Source organism: Trichosurus vulpecula, chromosome 6 (assembly GCF_011100635.1).
Source record: "Trichosurus vulpecula isolate mTriVul1 chromosome 6, mTriVul1.pri, whole genome shotgun sequence".
NCBI lineage: Eukaryota > Metazoa > Chordata > Mammalia > Diprotodontia > Phalangeridae > Trichosurus > Trichosurus vulpecula.
In genome coordinates this window covers 12,008,590-12,034,516 of record NC_050578.1, presented here as the reverse complement: position 1 = coordinate 12,034,516, position 25,927 = coordinate 12,008,590, and the positions used below count along the sequence as shown (strand labels likewise).

At 35.9% G+C, this 25,927-nt stretch overlaps 1 protein-coding gene across 1 annotated transcript in view; it reads right to left on the bottom strand.

Moving 5' to 3' along the window:
• Positions 1-25,927, bottom strand: part of GALNTL6 (polypeptide N-acetylgalactosaminyltransferase like 6) — a 1,125,319-nt gene that overhangs the window by 1,087,509 nt on the left and 11,883 nt on the right. The window contains exon 4 of the mRNA XM_036763330.1: positions 6,796-6,904. Coding sequence (XP_036619225.1) covers positions 6,796-6,904 — 109 coding nt within the window. The remainder of the gene's footprint in view (positions 1-6,795; positions 6,905-25,927) is intronic.

The following is a 25,927-nucleotide window of genomic DNA, read 5'->3' as shown; positions in this document are numbered from 1 at the left end:
ACATCACATTTATCAGGTTGGCTAACATAAAAATCAAAATTGGAACAGAAATACATTGTTGGTGGAGTTGTGAACTGAGCCAAGCATTTTGGAGAGCAATTTGGAACTATGCCCAAAGGGCTATGAAAATGCACATACCATTAACCCAGCTTCTAGGGATGCATCCAAAAAATATAAAAAAAGGAAAAGGAGCCACATGTACAGAAATACTTATAACAGCTCTTTTTGTGGTGGCAAAGAATTGGAAACTGAGGGGATGTCCATCAATTGGGGCATGTCTAAACAAGTTGTCCCATATGAATTCAACGGAATGTTATTATAAGAAATGATGATCAGGACTTTAGAAAAACCTGGAATGACTTATATGAACTATTGCTGAGGGAGGTGAGCAGAACAAGGAGAACACTGTTCACAGTTACAGACACATTGTGAAATGACTAACTTTGTTTGACTTAGCTCTTCTCAGCATTGCAAGGTTCTAAGAACTCCAAAAGGCACATGATGGAAAATGCTCTCCGTATCCATAGAAAGAACTACAGAGTCTTAATGTAGATTGAAGCATACTATTTTCTCTCTCTCTCTCTCTCTCTCTCTCTCTCTCTCTCTCTCTCTGTCTGTCTGTCTTTCTGTCTCAATCTCTCTCTGTCTTTCTCTCTTCATTTTGCTTATTCTTTCTCTTGGTTCATCCCATTGGTTCTAATTCTTCTTTCTAACATGACTAAGGTGAAAATATGTTTAATATGAAAGCATACATAGAGCCTATATTACATTTCAAGACATCGCGGGGAAGGGAAAGGTGAGGGAAGAGGAGAAAACTTAAAACTCGAAAGCTTGTGGAACTCAATGTTGAAAACTAACAATAACTAAATTACTTCAGGAAAGGAAAAGGAGAGAAAAATGACCTTCTCTTATTTGAATAACTTTCCTGGGTCCACCAAAAAATAAGCACAAAGATTTTGTTGCATTTTGCAGCCCAAATAATATATTTAGTAAATATTACTATTTTGAGACAAAATCCAAACTTTTGTCACCTATTTACTGGCTTTACAGGGAAACAAAAATGCAAGGAAGTAAGAGTTAAGGACATCCATAACTAAGGTCATACCCATCTCAAAAGTTGAGAAAAGAAGTTATCACTTTTGCAATTTTTTATCCCCTTTGGCATTTGACTAAGGTCTCCTGGGTTCCACTTCATTATTAATATGTCAGATTTTCATCTTGATGAAGATTAAGAGAGCGGTAAGGTAAGGACGCATGTGAAGAAATTACCTCAGATGGCTTTCCTTTGTGAAGCAGTAGGCTACTGAAACCAACACTAACAGCCAAGAGTTGTCTTTTTTCTAAGATGAAAGTGACTAACCTTAAATTCCTCCTATTGTTCCCATTGAACCCCCTGTACTGAACTCCATCTGGTGGTACAGGGTAGCATAGGGCAAGACAGGGAAAAAGGACAGGCAAGTTGAATTTTAAAAAGTGGAGTTATGGATTCAAACATTGAATAGGCCATGTTTATCTATATTTGTATTAACGAGATATGATACTGGGGATAGGCAGAGGAATGGAGAGACAAAAGAACAAAAAAAGAAGGAGGCATTGGAGGAAGAAAGGAAAAAATGTATCAAAGTCTGGTTGTATTTACATTTGTGTTGAAGGACAGGGCTCTATTTAGTCCTATAAAATATTTTTAAATGTATTTTATAATTTTGTCCTTTACCTTATTTCTTATTTCAAAACCAAGATAACTAATAATTTAATTGCATTAATTGCACTAGCAGTAATGTATAGGATTCTGAATAAAAAGATGGGTTTAAATCCTGACTCTCTCACTTTACATCTGTGTGATCTTGGGTGAGTCACAGGCCTGTAGTTCATTACTACTTCACTTTGCAATCTGGATCTAAATCATACCACTCTACAGAAATTGCTTTGTTCAGCATTACCAATGAACTCCACTCCCGTATCATTTCCAATTATTACAAGAGAATCTGTATTTGGAATAGAGTCTGAGTTTAGATGAAAAAAAGCTTCCTTATTTGCACTAACTTATAACTGAATTTTAGCATTTCTTTCTTTCTTTACAAAATATATATTTCTGAGAAGCAGCTCATAGGCTTAACCAGATTGTCAAAGGACATGACAAAAGTCCAAGATGCAGTGAAAGAGATAAAGAACCTCTGATACAGTTCAAACCCTTAATTTTACAAATGATGAAACTGAAGTATAGTGTGGATGTGACTTGCTCATAACAGGTGAAATTAAAATCTAGTTTTTCTGACTACAGATTCATTGCTCTCACATACTACAGAGAAGATAAAATTAACTTCTCTCCTGGATCTGGATCTGGGTTATAGTCTTTATTTTACCTCTAATATTTTTACATGGACTAGGACAAGCTATTTAACTGATTTGTGAATGAAAATTTAGATGAGTTGACAGTCAACTTTGATGATACAAAACTTAAAAAAAATAGCTAATACAATGGATGGCAGAATCCAGATGCAAAATGTCCTTGAAAGGCTAGAATTTAGTTGAAACTAACAAGTTTCAATTTAACATAAATGATTGTCAAATCTTACATATAGCTTTAACTGTATAAGGACCTGATAGCAATTCTTGTGACAAAGACCCCCTGAGTATAACCCAGGAGTCCACGTACCCTAGGTTGAGACATACAGGCTTTAGTTGGCAATGAATTAATTGTATCCAATAGTGTTACATGTCTGAAAAGAAAGGTAGTAGAATCTTAGGCTACATCTAAAAAGGGGAATCAATAATCTCACCATTTGCTATGGTGAGATCAATTGTAGCATTTGGCTAATCTGTGACTTATAACTGCCCAATATGTTTGTTATATTTTATATAGATGGGTCACCCAAAAATGGTGATCCTCAATACATTCTTAACCCCTTTCCTTTCACTTGCTAAAGGTTAGTAAATATCTTTTCCCTCAGTCCTTGTTCTCCTCAACCCATTGCTGCCTAGAATAACATAGGCAATCTATTCCTAATCTTATTCCAGAGCCACTACAAGATAGAGTTTCAGTTTAACAAATATTTTCAAACATCTGCTATGTGCAAGAAAATGTGCTAAATACAAAAATTTCAAATTATATTGGTGTTTTCCTCATGTCTTTGCACTCTTTGAATCAGGAACAGTCTAGTTTTATCCTTTGGATTTATAGCTAAAGTAACTGGGGGAAGCTGGAAGGCCTTAAACAATTTTCCCAAGGATACACAGTGAACATTAGAGGCAGGATTTAAACCAAATTCCAAGGTTTTTTCACTCCTGAGGTGGTGACTTTGCCATCATACTGAACTATCCACTACAGGAATTAACATGGATACAGGCAACTGAGAGTATAAGATAATTTAGAGTATTACTACCCAGCATCTGAGGCAAGATTTGAACAAAGCTCTATGTTCATAGTATGGTATCCACAGAGCTTCTTAAACTTTTTCTACTCACAACCCATAGTTTAAGAAATGCTGCAACTGTACCACCTTACTTTCTAAGAAATCATTATAATTATAATGGAGGACTTTATATTATACTGCAGTTACAGAGAAAATAAATGGAAGAATTGATGGAAAATTGGCCAGAGTCAGAAGTTTTTTAACACCTACCCCTGGCCCATAATAGTTTGGTGGCCTTGACCAAGTAGCTTAACCTCTCAGTGCTATAGGAAATGAAACAACTATCAATCACAGTGCAAGGGCTTATCTGCATTGATAGAAGAAGTTTCCTCACTGGGAGATTGCAACATCACTGGAAACACAGGTCTACTTAAGAGAAATGATATAGAGAAAATGCATTGTAGAAAGGAAACTTGACTTGGAATTAAAAGGTCGACAAGGTAGCTCTCCTAAATTTTAGTTTTGTAAGTTTGGGTACATCTCCTATACTTTCTGGGCATCAATTTTCTCATTTGTAAAGGGTTAGAAAAGTGACAGGGTATGTAGCAATAAGAGAAGAAAAAGAAATTGAAAGAATTAGAATAGGAAAAGAAGAGACTAAATTATCAATTTTTGCAGATGATATGATGATTTATTTAGAGAATCCTAGAGAATCAAGTAAAAATTACTTGAAATAATAATCAACTTTAGCAAAGTTGCAGGATATAAAATAAACCCACATAAATCCTCAGCATTCCTATACATTACTAACAAAGCCCAACAACAAGAGATAGAAAGAAGAATTCCATTCAAAGTGACTGTCCACACTATAAAATATTTGGGGGTCTATCTGCCAAGACAAACCCAGGACCTATATGAACATAATTATGAAACACTTTTCACGTGAATAAAGTCAGATCTAAATAAATGGAAAAATATCAGTTGCTCATGGCTAGGCCAAGCTAATATAATAAAAATGACAATTTTACCTAAATTAATCTATCTATTCAATGCCATACCAATTGAACTACTAAAAATTATTTTACTGAGCTGGACAAAATAATAACAAATTTCATCTGGAAAAACAAGAGGTCTAGAATATCTAGGGTATTAATGAAAAGAAAAGCTAGAGAAGGTGGCCTAGCCATACCAGATATTAAACTGTACTATACAGCAGCAGTCATCAAAACTACCTGGTACTGGCTAAGAAACAGATTTGTGGATCAGTGGAAAAGGATAGGAACACAAGATGGAGAAGTCAACAACTATAGCAATTTACTCTTTGATAAACCCAAAGAGGCCAGCTTCTGGGCTAAGAATTCACTATTTCACAAAAACTGTTGGGAAAATTGGAAAATGGTAGGGCAGAAACTGGGCATAGACCAGTATCTTACACCACATACCAAAATAAAGTCAGAATGTGTTCATGATTTAGGAGTAAAGGCTGATAATATAAGTAATTTGGGAGAGCAAGGAATAGTTTACTTATCACATTTATGGAAAAGAAAAGAATTCGTGACCGAAGAAGAGATAGAGAGAATTACAAAATGCAAAATGGATAATTTTGATTATGTTAAATTGAAATGTTTTTGCACAAAAAAGCCAATGCAACAAAAATTAGGAGGGAAGCAGAAAATTGGGAGAAAATCTTTGCAACTAGTATCTCTGATAAAGGTCTCATTTCTAAAATATACAGGGAACTGAGCCAAATATATAGGTCTACAAGCCATTCCCCAATTGAGAAATGGTCAAAGGATATGAACAGGCAGTTTTCAGAGGAAGAAATTAAAGGTATCTATAGGCATATGAAAAAATACTCTAAATCACTACTGATCAGAGAAATGCAAATCAAAGCAACTCTTAGATACCACATCTCTCCTGTCAGATTGGCTAAAATAACAAAACAGGAAAATGATAAATGCTGGAGAGGATGTGGGAAAATTGGAACATTGTTACATTGCTGGTGGAGTTGTGAGATGATCCAGCTATTTTGGAGAGTAATTTGGAACTACGCCCAAAGGGCTATAAAAATGTTCATACTCTCTGACCCACCAATACCACTTCTAGGGTTGTATCCCAAAGAAATCACACAAGCAGGAAAAGGACCCATACATACAAAAATATTTATTGCAGCTCTTTTTGTGGTAGCTAAGAACTGGAAATCAAAGGGATGTCCATCAATTGGGGAATGGATGAACAAGCTGTGGTATATGAAGGTAATGGAATACTATTGTGCCATAAGAAATGGGGATGACACAGACTTCATAACAACCTGGAAAAGCCTACACGACATAATGCTGAGTGAGCAGAGCACAGCCAGGAGAACATTATACACAACCACAGATATATGGATTCTGTGAGGACCAACCCTGACAGACTTTGCTCTTCTCAGCAACACAAGGTACAAAGACAACTCCAAAGGACTTACGACGTAGAATACTATCTACATTCAGAGAAAGAACTATGAAGTATGAATGCAGATTGAGGCACACTTCATGGTCACCTTTTCCTCCCTTTTTTTCTTCTCTTATGTTTTTGTTTTTGGGTTGTTTTTGTTTTTTTTTTTTGGTTCTGTTGCTTCTTTCTCATGATTCATTCCATTGCTCATAATTCTTGTCCACAACTTGACTAGTGTATAAATTAATTCAACACGAAGTTAAATATGGTAGTTATGTGAGATTCCATGCCGTCTTGGGGAGGGAGGTGGGATGGGAGGGGAGAAAATCTGGAACTCAAAATTATGTAGAACCGTGTGTTGTAAACTAAAAATAAAAATAAAAAAAAATAAAAAATAAAATAAAAGTGTCAGGTAGCATAGTGGATAGAGTGCAGGGCCTGGCAGGAAGACTAACCTTTCTGAGTTTAAATCTGGCCTCAGACACTTACTAGCTGTGTGAGCCTGGGCAAAGCACTTAATCCTGTTTTTCTCAGTTTCCTGTCTATAAAATGAGCTGGAGAATGAAATGACAAACTTCTCTAGTATCTTTGCACAAAATTTCCAAATGGGGTCACAAGGAGTTGGAAATGACTGAAACTGACTGAACAACAACAACAGCACAGTGTCTGGAATATAATAGCCATTTAGTAAAAATGGTAGTGGACCAAATGATTGAAAAAGTTGGACTAGATGACTTTTGAGGTTCATTCATATTCTATCATTCTAGGTTTCGGTAGGCATACCGATAATGAAGACTTTGTGGCAGTTATCACATAACCATTTCTATACTTATTTATCACCACTCTCTGAAACTTCAACAAGCCTATTTCCATCTGCAATTGGCTTTGAATATCCCCTTAAGACATCTCTCAGTTTATGGCAGGTGACTATTTGGATTAATTAACCTTAAAGAGAAACAAAAAGGAATAGGTTACACAGTATTTTGGCTCACTCAGAGTTTCATACCTGAACGCAGAGCATCTTTGTTAATGCTTCCATAGTCATGCCAATCTTTCCTTTTCAAACCATCTGTCCAGGTATAGAGCTGCCCATCTCCTAGGTCCAGTGGAAATGTCTGCGGAAAAGCAAAAATATTTAGGGTATAAAAATCAAGAATTTCTGAGAAATTATTCATTTACTACATTTTAAATATACTCAATACTCTATGTTTATTAAAATCAAATACTATTGTCAGTGAAAAAGTAATAATTCATTTTTAAGGAATTTGAAGTTTCAAGTAGCAATGTTCTCCAACATCTACCCAATTATATTTTGGAATTTGATTGTTTTTTCCAACCTTTCAAAATTATAATTTTTGCCATTTCTGAAGAAAAAAATCAGTATTTAATTTTGACTTTGTAGATTCTTTTGTTGTTGGTGTTGTTCTGTCATTTCAGTCATGTCCAACTCTTCATAACCCATTTGAGGTTTTCTTGGCAAAGATGCAAATTCTACTGTGAGGAAATTAAGTGATGAAATATATACACATATCAATAAAAACTAAATACAGAGAAAGTAATGCAAAGCATTTTACAGAGGGTGGGACAGTATTATTAATAGCTTGGGAATAAACAAAAGCTAGGAAAACAAAAGTTAGGAGGTGGCAACCAAGCTATACTTTGAAGGGAGCTTTGAGGTACAGGTAGGGAGGGAATGCATTACCAACATAGGGGAACAACTTAAGCTATGGCAAAGAGGTGGAAGATGTACTACTACATGTGGAGAAGAGTTAGTAGGCCTATTTGATTCTAATGGTAAATGTAAAAAAAAAGTAAAAATTTAAATTTTTTGTGCTTTAGAATGGAAAAGGATTTATTAGTCACTCTCTATATGTCAAGGATTATACTAAGCACTAATGACACAAATATAAAAACACCACCACCACCACAACAAACAAAAAACACAAAATGGAGACTATGTTTGCAAGTCCTTACATTCCAATAAGAGGTGAGAACACATAGAGAAGAATGATAGGAGGAGGGCAAAGGAATGTTGAATGAAGCTATAGAGCAATAGAATAATGTATCATTCCCAATAGCTATGGCTGATTGTAATTCTAATATGATTAGTTCCCAGAGTGAGAGGGAGAAAGCAGGGAAGGGAACTATGGAGAAAAATGATCATAATTTTTTAAAAAAAGAAATTGATTTTCTATATATACTTCTGATGTCTATTCTATGCACAAGATAATATTTTCATTGATGACAAGATAATTAGCAATACTCTTATCCTGAGGAAAACTGAAATAAAATTGTTCATTTCCATATAATCACACATTTTAAAGAACAGTCAAGGTAAATAAAAAAAGAAAATAATGTAAATATATATTACATTTTCCCCAAATCCTCCTCCGGTGTCCCATTGTATTTATTCTGTAGAAAGCATACCTCCATTACAGTTTTAATCTTAGTGCCTTCCCTTTGAGGCAACCCCCAATTTATAGTATATTTAACTTGTTTTTTTAATGAGTGTTTACATGTTGTCTCCCCCATTAAAATGTGAGCTCCTCAAGAACAAGGACAGTGTTTTTTTTCACCTTTCTTCAAATTCCCATCTCTTATCACAGTACCTGGCACATAGTTGGGGACTTAATAGGGGGTAATTCATTGACTACTGCTTCATTACAATGTAGACATGACCATAAATTCTCAAAGTCTAAGAAAAGAAATATTTGCTTTGGCTTGTTCTCACCATATTTTGAGCTAAGGTCTGGAGACGGACTGAGCATCTGTCATCTGAGCAGCAGCTTCGAAGAGGCTGAGTTCAAGGTTGACCAGAGTGTGATGAATATGTCAGCTAAAGCCATTTTCTACAACTTCCTATGAAGTTTTAAAGGTGTTATGATCTGTGACAGTGATTGGAAGACTAATATAAAATTAAATTGTTGATTTATTGAAAACATCAGAAAAGGAAGACATACTACTTATTCTCAAAGTAAGAAAAAACCAAATAAGGAGAAATTTAAATACTAATAATGTTAAAAGTAGTTTTCTGGTTGGTTTTCTGATTCAGTTCATTCAATATCCCAGTCCATCTTCCATTAGGTTGTTGAACTGATCTTCCTAAAGTATAGGCCTGACCTTACTCTTCATTCAACAGACTCCATTGAATCCTTATTACTTCTAGTATTAACTATAAAGTCATCCCTTCCTTTCCAGTCTTCTTCATCCTTCTATCGATTCTGAGATCCAGTGATACTAGCCTCTTTTATATTCCCAATATAAGATAATCTCCTTCCCATTTTTATGCATTTTCACTGGCTTTCCTCCATGCTCGGAAAACTATACCTCTTCGCCTCTGCTACAATTCCACAATTTGCAAGAAGGCTTTTCTCATTCACACATGAGAATCATAGCAGGCCCCTAAAATATGTGGAACACTCTCCAATTTTGGTAAAAATATATGAGAAATGTGAGAAAGATTACTCTTTCATAGACCCAGCTGATTATTGAAAATATAAGGTACAGGAATCATATAATTGTGAAACACTTGGCATTGGAAGATAAATATATCTATCTATGTGTTTTTCAATTAATTTTTGTTTAATAAAGCATTTTATATGGCAAAGAAAGTAGTGAATGCCATTACCCTAAGATAAAGCATAGCAGAGCTGTTAGAACTGGAAAAAGTGAAAATGGTCAGGGTAAAAAACTGCCATGGCTAACACATGTCAAAGAATAATAACTGTGATTTATTTTTAGGCTTCTTTGGTGGCATAACATTTAAAGAGATATGAATCAAATGGTAATTTTTTAAGGAAAAAAGAGAGGGGAGGGAAACTGAGTTCAGAAAACTGTAAGTACACATTTCCCATAGTGATAAATAGATCAACACTCACAATCGCCAGGTGAAATTTTTCTGAATACCAGTTAAATTAAAAAAGAAGAAATACATTCTTGTCAATCTCTACAGAACGATGTTGATTTGATACTTTATGTCATAATCAAATCCTGCTCTAAGCTTAAGTGTCTTTTAGAGAAGTGCTACCAAAACTGGCTCAAAAATAGGTTATGTTTTTTTTAATTTTGTTTTAAACTCAAACTCCAGAACACAAATACAGAATAGAGAAAAGAAACAAAAACATATCATAAACTTAAATATTGGACTTAAAAACAAAGTAAGAAAGAAAAAAAAAACATGTCATGTGCATAGCAGAACATAAGAGAGGAATCAAAAAATGTAACAATGAATTTTCATTTCAAGAAAGCCTGTATGATAAATAATATACTTTGTGTTGAGGACTGTCAATCTTTTCTTTGCTTGCTTGTAAGTTTTCATTTGTTCTCTGCTGTGTACTTTTTTACTTTGTTCTTTTTCTCCCTTCCTCCCCACAAACAAAGGCTACAACTGAGTTTGCATATGCTTCTCTGTAGCTGTAGATATATACATACACATATACATATATACATACATATACAGACATACACTTTCCCAAACAAATTCTACTCCTGATCTTTGTTTTTTGTGTTTGTGCATATCTTTTGTTTACTATCCCTCATGCCTCCTCTACTTTACTTCTACTCACTACCTTGCCATCCTATTATTTGTCTAACCCCCTCCAAGGATCTCTCCCCTATCCTTCCATTCCAATAAATCTAAAGATCCTTGTATAACCCCCTTTTAATTATTCCCTCACCCTCCCCTCTAAAGATCCCTCCCTTGTCCTCTCCTCCTTCCCTACACCCCTACTATTTTATTTTATTTTTGAATTTAGAAGGCTTTTTTACTCTTCTAAATATATATGTATTGTTCCCTCTTAAGCCCATTCCTAATACCAGAGCTACCAGCCTTCCTCCCCCATCTAATTCCTCTGGGTCGATTCTTCTTCTTCCACCTCATTTGTATAAAATAATTTCTCTTTTTAGCTGGTCCTAAATAGTTTTATTTTTAAAATTCATATCATACTCAGGTTTTCCCAAATGTTTCTTGAGACACCCACTAATTAATAATCTTAGACATCAATTTCACATACATAAAAAGTAGTCTGTCCTTATCGAATCCTTTGAAATCAGTCATTGTTATGTACCTTATATTTCTCTTGGCTCTTGTATGTTAAATCTTCTATTAAATTCAGGTTTTTTTTTAAAAGCAAAGTCTTGGAAGTCTGACAGTTGATCAAATGTCCTTTTTTCTTTCAGGATTATGCTTAGCTTCACTGGGTATGATATTTTTGGCCAGAGCCCCATGTCTTTTGCTCTTTGATATATAATGTTCCAAGATTTGCGGTCCAATAATGTCTCTGCTGCTAGGTTTTGTGTTCTTCTAATTGTGGCAACATCATATTTAAATCATTTTATTCTTCTTGTTTTTAATGTTTTATTCTTATACTGGGGTTTTGGGGATTTCACTATGATATCTCTATGAGTTTTCCTCATAGGATCTCTTTTAAGTGGTGATCAATGGATTTTTTTCTATTTCTTCTCCCCCCCACCCCTTGTTCTGATGCTTTAGAACAATTTTATTTCATTATTTCTTATGTTATTGTATCAAGATTCTTTTTTTGAACATAACTTTCAGTTAGCCTGATTATTTTTATGTGTTCTATTTTTGATCTGTTCTCCAAATCTGTTGCTTTTCTTATAAGATGTTTCACTTTAGCTTCTTTGTTTCTTTATTCATATTTTGTTTAATTGTTTCTTGATCTCTTATAATTTCATTGGTTTCATCTTGCCCAATTCTCATTTTCAAGGTGTCATTTTCTTTCTTAAGACTCTGTGTCTCTTTTTCTAATTGGTTGACTTTCCTTTCATAATCCTTTGGTTTTTCTCGGAGTATTCTTGTGTATGACATATATATAAATATATATAGTGTTCTTTCCTCCACCTCTCTCATTTGAATTTTAAAGTTGTTTTTAAAGATCTTCTAAGAAGGTGACCATTTGACATTACTCTATGGGGGTTCCTTTACTTCAATATCCTCCTCTGAAGATGAGCCCCAGTCTTCTCTTTTCCTATAATAGTTTTCTATGGTTGAATTCTTTCTCCTTTGTTTGGTGCATTTTGTTGTGGTAAAAGTTTAATTTTTGTAATCCCCTGTAGCCCGGAGGTAAGGGAAATGGTTTCTCTTGCCCCAGATCTTTATTTCTTCCCTCTAGCCTAGAAACAAAGCCAAACTTCCAACCTCCTCTAACTGCCCACAGCCAAGGGATTTCTGCCCCACTGCTTCTGCACTCACTGCACTGGGTGTGCGTTGGTTCCTTCTCTCCCCTACTGCTCTTCACAGCACAACTGGGTCTGTTGTTCCTTGTCGGTAGAGGTTCCCTTGATCTTCCCTGGCTCAGATGCCCAATCCCCTCACTATCCTGGGGGTAAACGTTCCTGTGGCTGGGACTGATGAAGCCTCTTAAACCAACTAACCCCAGGGATTGCTGCTTGTTTTTAAAGATGATCCTAGCCTGGAGGTGTTTACTCTTCACAAGGACCAAACCTTGTCCTGAGATTTTTCTTCTCATCTTCTCAAATTGTCCTGGGAAGACCCATTCTGTGCCCCTATTCTCACTTATTTTTACCTGCACTTTGTCCACCCTAAAGTACTATTTTCTCTTTTCTGTGGGGTAAATTTTGAGACCTTGGAATTTGCTGACCTACTCAAGCATCTTCCCAGAAACCCCTTCCAGGTTATATTTCTTCTAGGATATATGGTTGGGGGGGGAGGGGGCAGAGCCAATATAGTGCTTTGAAAGGAAGGAACTACTGGCGTGTTCTCCCAAAATCTGTCAGATACATCTAAAAAAGCAAATCTGAGCAGATTTGAGAGAATTCAAAGCCACTAGTAGACTGGGAGGGCGTGGTCGGGAGGGAGGGAAGAAGTAGCACTGGGAAAAAAGTAAGATAAGGGAGGGGAATCAAGAAGGAGGGTCAACTGAGGAAGGCAGGGTCAAAAGCAAAACTCTGTTGAGAAGTGGAAGGGAGAAGGGAGAAATAAAAGCATAAATGGGGGGGGGAGGATAGGATGGAGAAAAAGATACACATAATAATCATAACTGTGAATGTGAATGGGATGAACTCATCCATATAACAGAAACAGATAGCAGAATGGATTAAAAACCACAATCCTATAATATGCTGTTTACAAGAAACACATTTGAAACAGGGGGATACACACAAGGTAAAGGTAAAAGGCTGGAGTACAATATATTGTGCTTCAGCTAAAGTAAAAAAAAAAAAAGCAGGGGTAGCAATCCTAATCTCAGACAATGAAAAAGCAATGATAGATCTAATTAAAAGAGATAAGGAAGGACACTATATCCCACTAAAAGGCACCATAAACAATGAAGCAATATCATTATTTAACATATATGTACCAAGTCGTATAGCATGCAAATTCTTAGAGGAGAAGTTAAGGAAGCTACAGGAAGAAATAGACAGCAAAACTATACTAGTGGGGGACTTCAACCTCCCCCTCTCTGAGCTTGATAAATCTAACATGAAAATAAACAAGAAAGAAGTAAGGAAGTGAATAGAATTTTAGAAAAGACGGATATGATAGACCTCTGGAGAAAAGTGAAAGGGGATAAAAAGGAATATACTTTTTCTCAGTGGTACAAAGCCCATACTCAAAAATTGAACATATACTAAAAAATAATAACCTGACAATCTATGGCAGAAAGGCAGAAGTAGTCAAAGAATCCTTTTCAGATCATGATGCAATAAATATTATTTGTAATAAAGAAACATGGAAAAATGAACTAAAAATTAATTGGAAACTAAATAATCTAATTCTAAAGAATGAGTGGGCCAAAGAACAAATCATGGAAACAATTAATAACCTCATTCAAGAGAATGACAATAATGAAACAACATACCAAAACTTATGGAAGGCGGCAAAAAGAGTATAAAATCTGATTTAGTGTTCAGAGCCCTTAAGAACAAGGCCACATTCCACATTTTACTTTTCTTTCATCTTATTCCTTTTCATGTATTTTATACTCCAGTGGTAACAGGTTTCTAATTTTTCCTTCCACAAAACAATTCCATTGCCCAACTCCAAGAATGTTCAGAGGCTTTCTCCCATGCCTGAAACGGTCTACTTCCTTGTCTGTCTCCTAGCCTGGCTTCTTTCAAGTCCTATCTACAATCTCTCCTTTAAAAAGAAGTCTTCCCTAATTCCTCTTCTTCCTTTTAATTATTTGTCTCCTTTCTATGAATTATCTCTAATTTTTCCTGTATATATGTTGTATGTAAAGGTTTGAATGTTGTCTCATCCATGAGATTATGAGCTCCTTGATAGAAAAAACTATTGTTTGTTTTTTCTTTTGCTTTTATATTTTTATATCCCTTGTGCTTAGTGTGCTGTCTGGCATATAGTAGGCTCTCAATGTATTGATTTTTAACCAACTGGTTGATTACTTAAAGAGTTATAGAAAATATGTTTTGTCACTGCTTGCAACAATTAGCAACATCTACAGTTCCTTATACAGGGCAGCTGAGTGGGTGGATAGGGCAGTGCATAGGGTGCTAGGCTTAGAATCAGGAAGACTCATCTTCCAGAGTTCAAATTTGGCCTCAGACACTTGCTAGCTGTGTGACCCTAGGCAAGTCACTTAACTCTGCTATAGTCCCTCATATGTACAATCAGCTGAAGAAGGAAATGGCAAATTACCCTATTATCTTTACCAAGAAAACAGCAAAATGAGGTCAGGAAGAGTCAGATGTGACTGAAATGACCCAACAACAAAAACAACAATAATGGTTCCTTATTCTTCCTTGGCTTTCAAATATAGTGCTATTTTAGTCAGTATGGATGGAGCCATCCCTAGCAAAATTTGTGAAAGTCCAAGGATAGATCATTCACTATGAGTTTTCCTTCTTCCATGCTATAGTTTTCACACTGGCAGATCTTTTCTCAGTTGAACATCAAGTCCTGCCCAGTAGGCAAAAAGGGGGAAAAGAGCTCTATGCAGATTGTACAAAGATGCATAGGGACTTTCTCTGAGTCACTGCTTTATTTAAAAGTGCAAAGATTCTGAAACCACAAGGCATGTGAGGTCATTGCTTTTAATCAGGAAACATTGATTAGGTACCTCTTATATTCCAGAAACTATGAGATGACTATGACAAGGAAACCTAAAGAAGTTGCAGATATATCCCCTAGCCTGAGACATACCTTTTGTCTAGGAGATCATGGAGTTTAAATATGAAGATAAAGCACATACATAGAGTGAGAGAGATTCATTTTAGTAATGTTCTGTGACAAAAGCTTATATGCTAATTGTATACAATTAATCTTTCATGAGTAGGAGGCATAAGGGAGATTGCTTTGCAATGTGGATGGAGTTGATCCAGACAGGAAGAGGTGGGATAAAGTTCCTTCTCTGACAATATTATCTGCATGACTGACAAAGTCACTTAATATCTGAGTACTGCGGGCAACTCTATATAAGTTGCAGAGAAACGATTACTTATACTGAAAGGTAAAGGGAATTTCCTCACCTAGAAGTTCCTTACCCAATGAATTCATAGTTCAGAAGCTATGTCAAAGTATAAATATTTTTGCACATTAGAAAACACCAGATAGTAGAATGTCATAATTTTCAATGTGGAGTAGTATATAAAAATATGCTATTTTACCTCCTGTTTTTCTATCCAGTTATTCTAATTTATGCAATATTTTTAACTGCATCTCCTATGTATATTTTTGAATAATTCTGTTATGCAATAGCAGTTCTTGGTTCTATGTGATAACAAAAATATAAAATCAAGATAATGAAAATCAAATTCAATTCCAAAGGATATTTTTTTCTAAGCTCTATTTCTTTATAAACACAGAGATAGATAATTTTTATAAACTTTTTCTATATGGTCCATAGGATTTCTGAAAATGATCAGATGATCAAGGTAAAAATTTATATTTCATTTTGTAAAGGACAATAGTTGATGATGATGATTAGGAGGAGGAAATTATGATGCTTAGAAGGAGGAAAATGGTTTCTAGATAATGCATTTCTATCCCGCTTTAAAATTCTGTTTTAAATTCTTTGGTTTCCTTCATAACCTCCTTGATCCCTTGAAAGTATAATAAATATGATGCCCATTCTATGTGTGAAGTCATGCAAAAGATTTCCACAGTAGCCATGTTCAGAAAAAAAATGATAAAGGGGAAAAACATGGCTTAGTTTGCATTCTGAGTCCATCAGTACTCTATCTGATGATAGATAGTATTTTTCATCATGAGTCCTTTGGAGTTCTGGTGGATAGTCGGATTGATCAAAGTTACCAGTCTTTCACAGTAGTTTATCCTTATAGTATTTCTATTACTGTATACATTGCTCTGTATATAGTTCTGCTCACTTCATTTTGCATTAGCTCATGTAAGTCTCCCTAGTTTTTTTTAAGTCATTTCCCTTCATCATTTCTTATAGAACAATAGTATTACACAAACTTCCTAGAACATAACTTGTTCAGACATTCCCCAACTGATAGGCATCTCCTCAGGTTCCGACTCTTTGCCACCACAAAAGTGCTGCTGTAAGCATTTTTGTACATTTAAGTCCTTTTCTTTTCCCTTTTACTTCCTGGGGGTATAGACCTAGTAGCACTATGGCTAAGTCATAGGGTATGAACAGATTTTTAATTTATTTATTAGTTAAAATTTATATAGTGTTTGAAGGTTTGCGAATAGCCTTCAATATATTATTTCATTTGATTTTCACTTCATCTTAAAATAAAGAATGTTGTCTAGATGATAAACTCTGAGTTCCCTTCTAGCGTTCGACCACCTTGCTCCTGGAAGGAGCAATTAATAACCTCCTTTCTCTATTTTATCTGGCTATCAAATAGCCCACCCTTGCTCCACCATTTCTTCCCCTTGTCATATCTATGAATTCCCTTTCTTAAAATCAGTTGTGGGGTTGTAAAGGCCAGGAGTTTTTAGTTAGTAGCAATAAGTATCCCTGCTATTATTACTCAAGAGAGTACAATTCTCAATGCCATTTACTTGTGTTGGTGCTTGTTTCAACAGATCTTTGCTGATCAAATCTGTCTCTAAAAGTAATAGAATGAAGTGCCATTTCAATGTACTACTGATACTGCTTCTATCTGGAGAACAGAAATCATAATTGTTGAGCAGATTGCAAACATTAACAACAAAAAAGAAAAAGAAAACAGACTCAGAAGAGGAAGCATAAAACAACCAGAAGCTTTCAGTAAAAAATGTCTCTGCCACAGGTGCTTTATACCATTACCGTAGAGGTTCTTATGTGGCTGAGAAGACATTGTTTAAAGAGAAAGGTGTTTCCACAATCCAGCCAGCAGCTTCTGTGGGGGTGTAAGATCCACCCACAGCCAGCACCCAGAAAGCTGCTGGCATGCTGGGAAAGCGCAGGTTCTTTTGATCTGCTTTAATAAGGAAAGCAAGGTTAAAGGGGTTGACAAGTTTACTTTAATCCAGCATACAGACAGCATTCACTTAATTCAGGGGGAAAAGCCAGCACCCTGAACTTCAGAACAAAATACAAAGAAATTACAAATATCAACAGACAGACCCAATACAATTCATAGTTACCAACATCTAGGTTCAGCCTGGGAGCTCAGAACAAGGGCTGGCCCAGAGCCACGCACCACCACTGCTGCCACAAAGAGCTCCAACAGAAAGGGATCTTCAAGCTGTCTTCTCTCCTCTTATAGAGTTTTTGACATCATCAAGCGTCATCTGAATGACCAGAGCCCAGGCTCTGGTGATTGGTTCTTGAATTGGCCCCTCCCCTTAGGACCCTGGGAGGTTCCCATCTACATAGGTTAGGTTAACACCCAATAGGGCATGGCTCTGGAGTTAACAGCTCCCCTTAGCCAGCCCCATCTTGGGCCCCACCCCAGTCACCAATCTGCACCCACATAGGTTCCACACCTAATAGGGCTCTGGGCCTGAGGCCCAGCACCTAGCAAGGCTCAATGAAATACATCGAGTTACTCAAGGAAAACAAAGGCCATTTTGCTTACCAACACAAAAGGCCATTCACTTTGCTGCTTTTAAATGCAAGAAATTTTTCATCAGAGTTATTATGTGCTTACAGAGTTTCAGGAAGGGAAAAAAACAAAAACAAAAATGTTTCTCTTTCTTAGACAGCCAATGATAAATTGCCAGGGCTTAACAAGCTGAAAATAGAGTACATGAAAATCTACATCTAAAATGGTTCTCAGGCTGTGAATTTTTTTAAGATTAATTAATTTATTTTTAGTTCTCAATATTTGCTTCCACAAGATTTAGAGTTACAAATTTTCTCCCCATCTCTACCCTCCCCCCACCCCAAGATGGCATGTATTCTGATTGCCCTTTTCCCCAGTCTTCCCTCCCTTCAATCACCCCACTCCCCTCCCCCCTTATCCCCTTCCCTCTTACTACTTTCTTGTAGGGCCAGATAGATTTCTATACCCCATTGCTTGTATATCTTAATTCCCAGTTGCATGTAAAAACAATTTTTAGCATTTGTTTTCAGAACTTTGAATTCCAAATTCTCTACCTTCTTCCCTCCCTAGCCACTCTCCTTGAGAAGACAAGAATTCAATATATGTTATAAATGTATCATTATGCAAAACACTTCCATAATAGTCATATTGTGAAAAATTAACTATATTTTCCTCCATCCCCATTTATCCCGTTGCACATTTATTCAATTTTCTCCTTTGACCCTGTCCCTTTTCAAAAGTGTTTGCTTTTGACTACTATCTCCCCCAATCTGCCTTTCCTTTTATCATCTCCCCTTATCCCCTCCGCCCCACCTACTTTTCTGTAGGGTAAGATACCCAATTGAGTCTGTATGTTATTCCTTCCTTAAGCTAAATCCAATGAGCATAAGGTTCACTCATTGCCTTTGACCTACCCCCTCTTTCCTTACGTTGTAACAGCTTTTTCTTGCCTCTTTTATGTGAGATAATTTACCCCATTCTATCTCTGCCTTTCTCCTTCTCCCAATATATTTCTCTCTCACATCTTCATTTTAGTTTTTTAGATATCATCCCTTGATATTCAAGTCACCCTGTGCCCTCTGTGTGCAATATATACATATATATATACATATATATATATATGTGTGTGTGTGTATTTATGTATATCTATATATCTATATCTATCTATCTATCTATCTATCTATCTATGTATATATCCATCAACTACCCTAATACTGAGAAAGGCCTCATGAGTTACAAACTTGTTTCACTGTCATTTTGTTGGTTTGGTAGCTCTAGAATTTGTTTAGAGTCATTTTTACAGGTGTTTGAAGGGATTTGTGGGAGAGCTCAAGCAAGTCCTGGTTTTCACGTTGCCCTCAGGCTGAGATTCTTATAGCTAATATATTAAAATGCTAGCAGAGACCCTTGGCTCCTCAAGGCCTACCATACTGACTCCCAGACTTAGCAGAGAGTAGGGGTTTAGTCATACTGAGCTCAGAGTGCCTGAATTCAAGGTATCCAATTCCAGTAACTGAGATAACAGGTTGGATTGCTATATCTGGCAATTACTACTACTGTTTGAAAGCCTTATTGTTTCTATTTCATCTAATTACTTTCTAGGAGAGTCCAGTACTGGAAAGTCCTCTAAAAAGCTCCTCTAGAAATGACCATTAGCATTTTGGATGAGCTGGAAACACAGTTGAGCATTCTGAAAATAGCTGGACTTTTTTTTTTAACATGACTGTTCTATTTTTTTGTTAAATCTTTTCCCGGTATCTGTTTAGCTCATGGCTTCAGAAGACCATTGTCAAAGCTTCTTTAGTACAATAAATAATAATGTAAATTACAACGCAGCAACAAATAACCAGGAAAGATGGTGTTGGATATCTGTGTTTGGTTCTAGTTTGCATTTAGATGATGATAGACTCTTCACTTTAATTAATTTTGTTTATGTATCTTGATAGCATTTGCAATTCTAATATACCAGAGGGCTTTCTTGCAAACCTAACTGGGAAACAGAAATCTGTTTCCTAAAATGATTCCAGTAGAAGAACATACAATACAATAAAAATACAACAAAAAATTTAAACATAAATTTGTTATCATTATTCATTATCTCTATAAAAATAGATTTGACACCCTAACCATTAAACTTAATTCTGATTGTTGAGTTTTTGTTTGACTGTTTGTGGTGGGGGTGTGGGGAGGAGAGGGACATGCTTCTTATATATGGTCCATTTCAGTTTTCAGTTGAATGAGATAAGATTGATTCCTTTGGCTGATATTTCCTTTCTCCTATACTCACTCTTCTCCTTTAAGACCAGGGCATCTTAAAAAGGAAGAAAATCCAAGCCTTCAGTTGTTTTTAAGTCTTCTGTTTATGACTCTACTCTTATTAAACACAATGACCTTGGAAGTCACTTTGGCAAAGGGGCATTCAGAATGCATAATTCTGCTAATGAGTCCTGTTAGGTGGCTGAACAGTAGGCTCCTTTAGGAGGAGATTAAAGTTAATGACAGTTACTGTGTATGCCCACAGCACAGTGCCATTTCTATGCTGGCAGCCAGAAGCAGAAAGCTTCCAGAATGCTCTCATATTTCACAGACAAGCTTAGTAAGAAGGGATAGAGAATTTTTGAGGAATTGGTGTTTTTGAGATTAGGAAGGCAACTTCTCTATCTCAGATAATATTTTCAAGGTCATAAGTTCTTCCTTCCTTATCGGATGTTTGGTGTAAGATCTTTTTTTTTTTTCCTTCCTTAATGGATCTAATCTTATGAGCTTGTGAACCCCTCTGGTACCAATTTCCTCGTCTGTTAAATGAGGTTCCTTCTAGGCATCAATCTATGAAAGTACCAAATGATTGAAAGTGTTCACACCTCCTCAGATTTGGGACTCCTTCAGTTTATAGATCCCAGCCAGCCACATGCTGGTCAATGTTTAACAACTCACTATTCAGGATACCAGCAACAACAAATATGCTTATAATGTGTCAGGCACTGTGCTAAGTGCTTTACAATTATTATCTCATTTGACACCCACAACAGCCCTTAGAGTCAGGTGCTATTTTGATCCCCATTTTGTAGATGAGGAAACTGAGGGAAAGAGGGGTTAAAATAACTTGCATAGGATCACTCAGCCAGTTAGTGTCTAAGGCTAGATCTGAGCTCAGGTCATCCTGACTCCAGAACAATGTACCTAAAACTTTGTAAATTTTAATCTAGGGAAAGACAGTGGACTAATAGGTCAGAAAATTCCAAGCTCTCCAGATTTTCCACACAAACAAGACAAAATAGAGCCTCAGGGTGAAAGTAGAGCAATAAAAATAAACGAGAGTTGGGCCAGAACAGCGGTCCTCCTGGGACAATTGGGAGATGAGAAGAAAAATCCCAGGGCCTGTGGTTTGGTCACTTTGAATAATAAGCACTCCAGGCTAGTTTCTCTGAAAGAGCAAGTAGCTGCTGGGGCAAATTGATTTGACAGGCAGCCTTAGCCCCAGCCCCAGGAATTTTTACCTCCCAGATAATGTAGGGAGATGAGGGTCTGAGAAGGGAATATTGAGGGTGCCTCTGCTGACGAGGGGTGCTCGGCCCAGCTGTGCTGCTGAGAGGTGGTCCTGGGCAAGAAGGAATGAGCACACACCTCCGGGAGTACAGAAACAGTGGGATGGGGATGCCTCTGGCTGTGGACACTTACAAGAATGTGGAGTTCTTGACTTCAGTTCCTTCCAGGTCAGAGGGGAGAACAGAAGGAGGATCTGAGGCCAGAGGCACCTTTCCACATACCTCAGTACTAGAGGCAATTAAAACAATAAGCTTCTACAAAAAATGACCAGGCTAAGGACAAAGAACCCAACTTTAGATAGTATGGGAAAAGAGAAGATCGTGGTTCCTCTACAGAGGAAGATACAGAAGAAAAAAAAGCCTCTACTATTCCAAAGATGTTACATCAATTTGTCACCTGCCCCAAAAGAATTCATAGAAGAACTTTAAAAAGAATTTAAAATCAAGTGAGAGAGGTTGAGGAAAAAATTTTAAAAATAAGAACAATTCAAGATAAACAAGAATATTATGAAAAGAAAGTCAACCAACCAGAAAAAGAGATCCATATTTTTAAGGAAGAAAATCACTCCTTCCAAATTGGAATTGGGAAAGTGTAACAAAAATGTTGCTAGTAGCTGTTTTGGGGGTGAAAGACTAACAACACCAGCATACAGAAGAGCTGCAAGCACAGGTTCTTTGATCTGCCTTTCTAAGGAAAGCAAGTGTAAGGGGTTAACAATCTTACTTTAATTAAACATACATATATCATTCACTTAGTTCAGGGGGAAAAGCCAGTACCCTTAACTTCAGAGCAAATACAAACAGAAATTACAAACAGATATAATATAAACAGACCAAATGACAATACATAGTTACTAGAGAAGCACAAACATCTGGATTTTTTCAAAGCCAGGGGGCTCCAGCTGCTACCCAGAGTCTCCACATCAACACTCTTCCAGTGAGTGAGAGCCCCAAACAAAACACTAACCTTTGAGTTTATATACCCTTTCAGGGTCAAAGGGTGTAACAAACATGCAACTCAAACCTGTGTAAACTAAGCTTTCTGCTTGAGATAAGCAGGTCATAAAAGACTCCTGATTTAATCAAAGAAACAAAGGTCAGACTCATCAAAGGCACTTGATTACATAAGTGCTCCAAAAGAGAAAACAGTAAAAAGCCCCACCCTGCTTAACCTTATAGCAAGGGAAAGCCAGTGAAGTTATAAGAGACCAAGAAATAACACAAAATATAAAGAATAATAAAATAGAAAAGAAATTAAACATCTCATAAAAAATTTATCTGGAGAACATATAAAGAAGAAGAAACATAAGAATACCCAGAATACCTGAAAGCTATGATCAAAATAAGAATCTTAAAATAATAATACAAGAAATAATTAAAGAAAGTTGTCTGTAAAATATTGGGGAGTCTACCTGCCAAGACAAACCTAGGAGCTGTATGAACAAAACTGCAAAAATGCTTTTTATACAAATAAAGTCAGATCTAAATAATTGGAACAGCACCAGTTGCTCATGAGTAGGCCAAGCTAATATAATAAAAATGACAATTTTACCTAAATTAATTTACTTATTCAGTGCCATACTAACCAAGGTACCAAAAATTGTTTTATAGAGCTAGAAAAAAATAACAACCAAATTTATCTGGAAGAGCAAAGCGTCCAGAATATCAAGGGAATTAATGAAAAGAAATGTAAGGGAATGTCATCTAACCATACTAATTTAAAATTGTATTATATTGCAGCAATCTTCAAAACTACTTGGTGCTGACTAAGAAATAGAATAGTGGATCAGTGGTATAGGTTAGGTACACAAGACATGGGAGTCCATGAGTATATGTTTGATCTACTGTTTGATGAACTCACAGACTCCAGCTTCTGAGATAAGGACTCACTGTTTAACAAACACTGCTGGTAAAACTGGAAAACAATGTGGCAGAAACTAAGCATAGATTAGCAGTTTATACTGTATACCAAGATAAAGTCAAAATTGGTGGGCACACGATTTAGACATAAAGAACAAAACTATAAGCAAATTAGGAAAGCAGATAATAGTTCACCTGTCAGATCAATGGAGAAGGAAAGAATTTATGATCAACAAGAGATAGAGAACTTTGTGAAATTCAAAATGGAAAATTTTGATTACATTAAATTAAAAAGGTTTTGCACAAACAAAACCAGTGCAACCAAGATTAGAAGGGAAGCAGAAAACTGGGAAACAATTTTTACAGCCATTGTCTCTAAAATACTGAGTCAAACCTATAAGAGTACAAGTAATTCCCCAATTGATAAATTGTTAAAGGATATGAGTTATGAGTTATAAGTTATAAGAGACCAAGTTTGCAGTTGAAGAAATTAAAGCTATCTATAGTCATATGAAAAAAATGCTCTAAATCACTACCAATTAGTGAAATGCAAATCAAAACAATTCTGAGGTACCACATCATAACTACCAGATTGGCTAATGTGACAAAACAGGAAAATGGTAAATGTTGGAGAAAATATGGAAAAAAATTGGAACACTAATGCATTGTTGGTGGAGTTGTGAACTGATCCAACCATTCTGGAGAGCAATTTGCAATTATGCTCAAAAGACTACAAAACTGTGCATACCCTTTCATCTAGCAATACTACTACTAGGTCTGTGTCCCACAGAGATCATAAAAAATGGAAAAGGAACCACATGTACAAAAATATTTATAGTAGCTCTTTTGGTGGTGGCCAAGAATTGAAAATTAAAGGGATTCCCATCAATTGGGGAATGGCTGAACAAGTTGTGGTATATGAATATAACGGAATACTATTGTTCCATAGGAAATTATGAGCAGGCAGACTTCAGAAAAACCTGGAAAGACTTCCATGAACTGATGATGAATGAACTGAGCAGAACCAGGAGAAAATTACACACAGTAACAGCAAAATTGTATGATGATAAACTTTGTTAGACTTGGCCCTTATCGAAGACAATTCTAAAAGACTCATGATGAAAAATGCTATCCATGTCCAGAAAAAGAACTATGGAATCTCAATGGAGAACAAAGCACACAATTTTATCTTTTTTTTTCTTTCTTGTGGTTTTCTCTTTTACACTGATTCTTCTATCACAACTTGACCAATGTGGAAATATGTTTAATATGATTGTACATGTATAGCCTATGTCAGGTTGCATAGCATCTTGGGAAGTGGAGGGGGCGGAATTTAAAACTCAAAATCTTAGAAAAGGAAATGCTAAAAACTAAAAATCAATCAATTAATTAATTAATTAATTTGAAAAATTACTTCGAAGTGTTACAACAAGAGGTGAAAGTAGAAACAGAAAAAAATCACCAATAATCACCTGAAAGATATCCTGTAAGGAAAATCTACAGGAATATCATAGTGAGATGCCAAAACGCTTACCTTAAAGAGAAAATTTTATAAGCAACAAGAAAAAAAAACAATTCAAATACAGTGGAGTCACAACTAGAATCACAGGAGACCTAGCAGGGGCTACACCAAAAGACTGCAGATCTTGGAACACTATACATCTAAGAGTAAAAGAACTAGTATTTTTGCCCAAAAGTTAAGCTTAATCCTGAATGAAAAAAATTGACATTTAATGAATTGCCAGACTTTCAGGATTTTGTTACAAAAATACCTGAAATCAGTAGAAAATTTGACATACAAGATCCAAGAGAAATGTAAGGTAAACATCAGAGACTAATTATAAGGGACTCATTGTTTCCTTTTTATACTAGGTATTGTGAATTATGTGTCTAAGATTGTTATTAGTAATTGGTTAGTTCATAAGAAAGATTGAGTCAAGGATTAATATGATGCAATAATATAAAGTAAACCATCTAGGAAAAGATAAAAACATTAATTATCTTATGCAAACGAGCTGTGAGAAGAACTGACACTGAGCAATTAGATGGGGCAGAAGGATTGGTACTTCTGGAACCCTACTATTAATGGGAAATGAGTTAAAGAGGGAACAATACAGATATATCTAGAAAGGAATAAAGGTCTTCTAAATTCAGAAAGAAATAAAAGCCTAGGGGATAGGGAAGGGGGAGAGCATAAGGGAGGGATTTAAAGCTGGGGGGTAGAGAATAAGGGAAAGATCTTTGTTTGGGAGATATGTTGAGCAATAATAGGGTGAGGTAGCTGGTAGTAGTAAAGCAGAGGCATCAGCAGGGGTAGAAATTAGGAGATACACAGAAACATAAAATAAAAAAAAATTATTAGGGGAAAGCAAAAGCAGGGGTAGTAATCATGACCTCAGATAAAGTTATAGCTAAAATAGATTTAATCAAAAGAAAAAAAAAGGGAAACTGCACTGTATGTCAACCATATTAATTAATACTGTTGCAGACTATTTAAGATAACCAGACAGCATAAGTTAGGAATATTGCTGTGGCATAGGAAACAATGAACTTAGAAACTTAGAAATATATGGAAAGACTTGAATTTGAAGGAAGACCTTATCCATCCTCAGGGAAACAGAGGACAAACAAGTATAGCATGGTCTTACATAGATGCATCTCAATGTATGTGTCTATATAAGAGTATGATTATAGATACCTAAGCATACGTATGAGTATGTAATTGTATGTATGAATATATGCATGTGTGTGCATGTGTATATGTCTGTATAAATATGTCTGTATTTATAT